The 3,338-nt window shown below is 46.6% G+C and overlaps 1 protein-coding gene across 1 annotated transcript in view; it reads right to left on the reverse strand.

Moving 5' to 3' along the window:
* Positions 1-201: 201 nt before the first annotated feature.
* Positions 202-3,338, reverse strand: part of LOC128467458 (ATP-dependent RNA helicase DDX25-like) — a 12,844-nt gene continuing 9,707 nt past the window's right edge. Inside the window, exons 7-9 of the mRNA XM_053449112.1 lie at positions 1,870-2,032; positions 1,600-1,788; positions 202-440 (exon numbers count right to left, since the gene is read on the reverse strand). Of these exons, the coding sequence (XP_053305087.1) occupies positions 379-440; positions 1,600-1,788; positions 1,870-2,032 (414 nt within the window). The 3' untranslated portion in view covers positions 202-378. The remainder of the gene's footprint in view (positions 441-1,599; positions 1,789-1,869; positions 2,033-3,338) is intronic.

Raw genomic sequence — 3,338 nt, forward strand, 5'->3', positions numbered from 1 at the left:
TTTAGCCCAACAAAATCGTAAAGTGTCATGTAGAGATCCTGCGGTGAAATGGTGCAGCGCAGGTTTTAAATCATTTATTGATATTTAGTGAATAATCCAGCGGATCATGGTGTAAAAGTGCTCGAGAAACAACAAAAGTGAAGCGAAAAACCAAAAGCTTCCCAGAGAGACTTTTACTCCAACGTATGGCGTGTACCTTAAATATACATTTTATAGAACAACAAATGAGTGAGTCTGGAAGAATTTAAATGCAAACAGAACAATCCAGTGAGATCCAAGTGCTTCGTCTTTATGTCGATATTTAATAATAATAACAAAGATTTACAGAAAAATGCAAAAAACAAACAAACTGAAAAGAAGCGGCTGCCGCTCCTCACTTCATTGGTAGATTTTCTCAATTTCATCCATGTCTCCGGTGTTCAATCTCGTAATTCTCGTTTCTGGAAGAGAAGATGTGTTCTGTCAGAGCGTTATCTAAAGAGTTAACGAGGGCATTTAAAACCCTGGTTCATTCCCTTATCATTTCCCGTCTTGACTACTGCAACACTCTTCTGGTTGGCACTCCACTGTCTCGACTCTCTCCTCTACAGTCTATCCTAAATGCCGCTGCTAGGCTCATCTTGCTTGCTCGTCGCTCCTCTTCTGCTTCCCCCCCTCTGTGAAACCCTCCACTGGCTCCCAATTACCTTTAGAATTAAATTTAAGATCCTGGTACTGACATAAGGCCATCCACAATACTGCTCCTCCGTACATTTCTGCCCTCATTAGCAAATACTCTCCTACTCGATCCCTACGTTCCTCCTATGGGCTAAGGCTCTCCTCCTCACTCGTCACCTCTTCCTTTTCCCGTCTACAAGATTTCACTCGAGCTGCCCCCAGATCTCTGGAATCTGCTCCCAAGGAACCTTCAGAATTCACCCTCCCTCCCGACATTCAAGAAACATCTAAAAACCCACTTCTTCAGAGACGCCGCACCATCTTAGCTGCTAGAACTTCCTTGTCATCGATACAACCACCACACTACCTCTCACCCGTCACTGATACCCCCACACTACCTCTCACCCATCACTGATACCCCCCCACTACCTCTCACCCGTCACTGATACCCCCCACACTACCTCTCACCCGTCACTGATACCCCCACACTACCTCTCACCCTCTCTCTATGCCTTATGTTTGTCACCACATTTCCCTCTAGATTGTAAGCTTGCGAGCCGGGCTCTCTCCACCAAATGTATCGGTTTGTCTTAGTCTGTCAATTCTTGTCTTGTCATATCCCTTGAATTTATTATGCATTGTATTAAGCGCTGCGTAAACTGTTGGCGCGATATAAATAAAGGATAATAATAATAATAACAATAATAATTTAATGCTGATCGGGGACACTGTGCGGGGAGAGCAAACGGTACTTTATCCATAGGAAGTAACCCGGCACAGTTACGTCCCCCAGGGTTAACCCTTACTTTTCACGCATGCACAAGCTTTGCAGCATCTCCCACGCATTCTCAGCCTAGGGGGCAGAATGGCGGCCGTCACAGTGTGGGCCTGGTAGGTAAAGCTCCACTTCTCCCACTAGAAAGGCATTAACCCCATACTCACTGAAGTGATCTTCGATGTCATGCAACATAGAGAGGCTGCACTTTTCCACAAGATTGACAGCGAAGCCCTTTTTTCCAAATCGTCCGGTGCGGCCAATACGGTGCAGATACGTTTCAAAGTCGACCGCCCCGTCCATGTTCAACGGGAGATCAAAGTTTACTACAATGGACACCTGCTCCACGTCAATCCCTGGAAAAGCAGAGGATGACAGAAATGAACACAGCGCTCCATGCTGCCGGACAAGAAAACAGCGTTTACAGGCGATGTTACCTCTGGCGCAGACATTTGTCGTAATCAGCACCCTTTCTTTCGCCTCCCGAAATCTTTGGATCATGTCGGCCCTCTGAGCGACTGGTAACTCTCCACTCAACAACGCCACGCAATGCCCGTCCTTCCTCATCTCGCGGGAGAGCCAGCTGGCGGTTTTTCGTGTCTGTTGTAAGGAATTAAACAATCACACAGAGAGCAGGACGCGGAGAACGACACCACATCATTAAAGCGGTGACTACGGCCACTAAACGGGTGAAAACGGAGACAGTCTTACCTTATTTCACCATACGCTTCTTACATTGCAAGTTCGGGCACCTCTGCCTAAAGCACGGCCGTGTCTCACGGGCATTTCTAGTTCTCTCAGACCCTTCGACTATACGGACTAAGAAGCGCGGCAGAAATCGACGGTGCTAAATAAAGGCAAGTAATAAATATATCGGGTAGATATAGCTATTCTTCCTCTTAGGCATGGCACAAACGACGTGGAAATACCCCCGGACTGTCCCCTTACCCTTGAGTGAAGTCAGACATGGCGCTGGATGATAAGCGAAAGGAAGAGAAATTCCCAGGCGAGGAATTCCATAGTTCCCTTGCGCTGCCCAGCAGCAAACTGGGAGACAGAAGAATTAGGAGGGACGGAACAGTCCGACATGGAATCTTCGGAAGTCTGACGCAAGCAACAACCCGACGTCTAACGGAAACCTTCAGGCAGATAAACGGATTGGAGAATCTCCAGGATTTATTTTTAAATAAAGAAGCATCTCTTAAAACCCAGAGAATGAGACAGTTGGGGACAAGATTAGATAATTTCATGCGTTAGATAAAATGGAGACGTCTCTGGGTGCCTGGAGCTCTGCAAATGCAAGGAGAAAAATCTTACTAACAGGCGCAGACATCTGGGACAATATCCAAACCCTAGGCAGGAAATCTCAGCAATCTTCCAGGTCAAATTCTGAAGGAAGCATCGCCAACAGGAACAGGATCCCCTAAATACACTCAAGGCTGCAATCTGAACCTTCAGAAGGTGGAACCCAACCTCAAGGAAGTCCAAGTGCAGAGTGATACCTGAGCTCTTGGACGATGCACCCTTTTGTTTGACACAAGTCCTTCCAGATCTTGCCGTATTTAACAGACATAACTAGTTAGCAACTCTGAAGAAGCCTCATCAAAACCTCAGCAGACGCGCCATGGTCAGTAATTATTATAATTATTGTTTTATATATCGAATTCCGTAGCGCTGTACAACGGGTAGACAGGACATAACAAGTAGCATGTAACATAAATTGACTAACAGAGACAACAGGTGAGGAGGGCCCTGCACTCTCCACTCAATGTCCAAGCTTCAGATAACAGACTTGAATGCAGGGCTGGGGCCTGGTGGAGAAGATCCTGTCGGGTAGCATGAATGGTTCAACAAGCGATATTCTCATCCGATATGAGGCCAGTCTGGAGCGATCAGAAACACTAGG

This window comes from Spea bombifrons, chromosome 1 (genome assembly GCF_027358695.1).
Source record: "Spea bombifrons isolate aSpeBom1 chromosome 1, aSpeBom1.2.pri, whole genome shotgun sequence".
NCBI lineage: Eukaryota > Metazoa > Chordata > Amphibia > Anura > Pelobatidae > Spea > Spea bombifrons.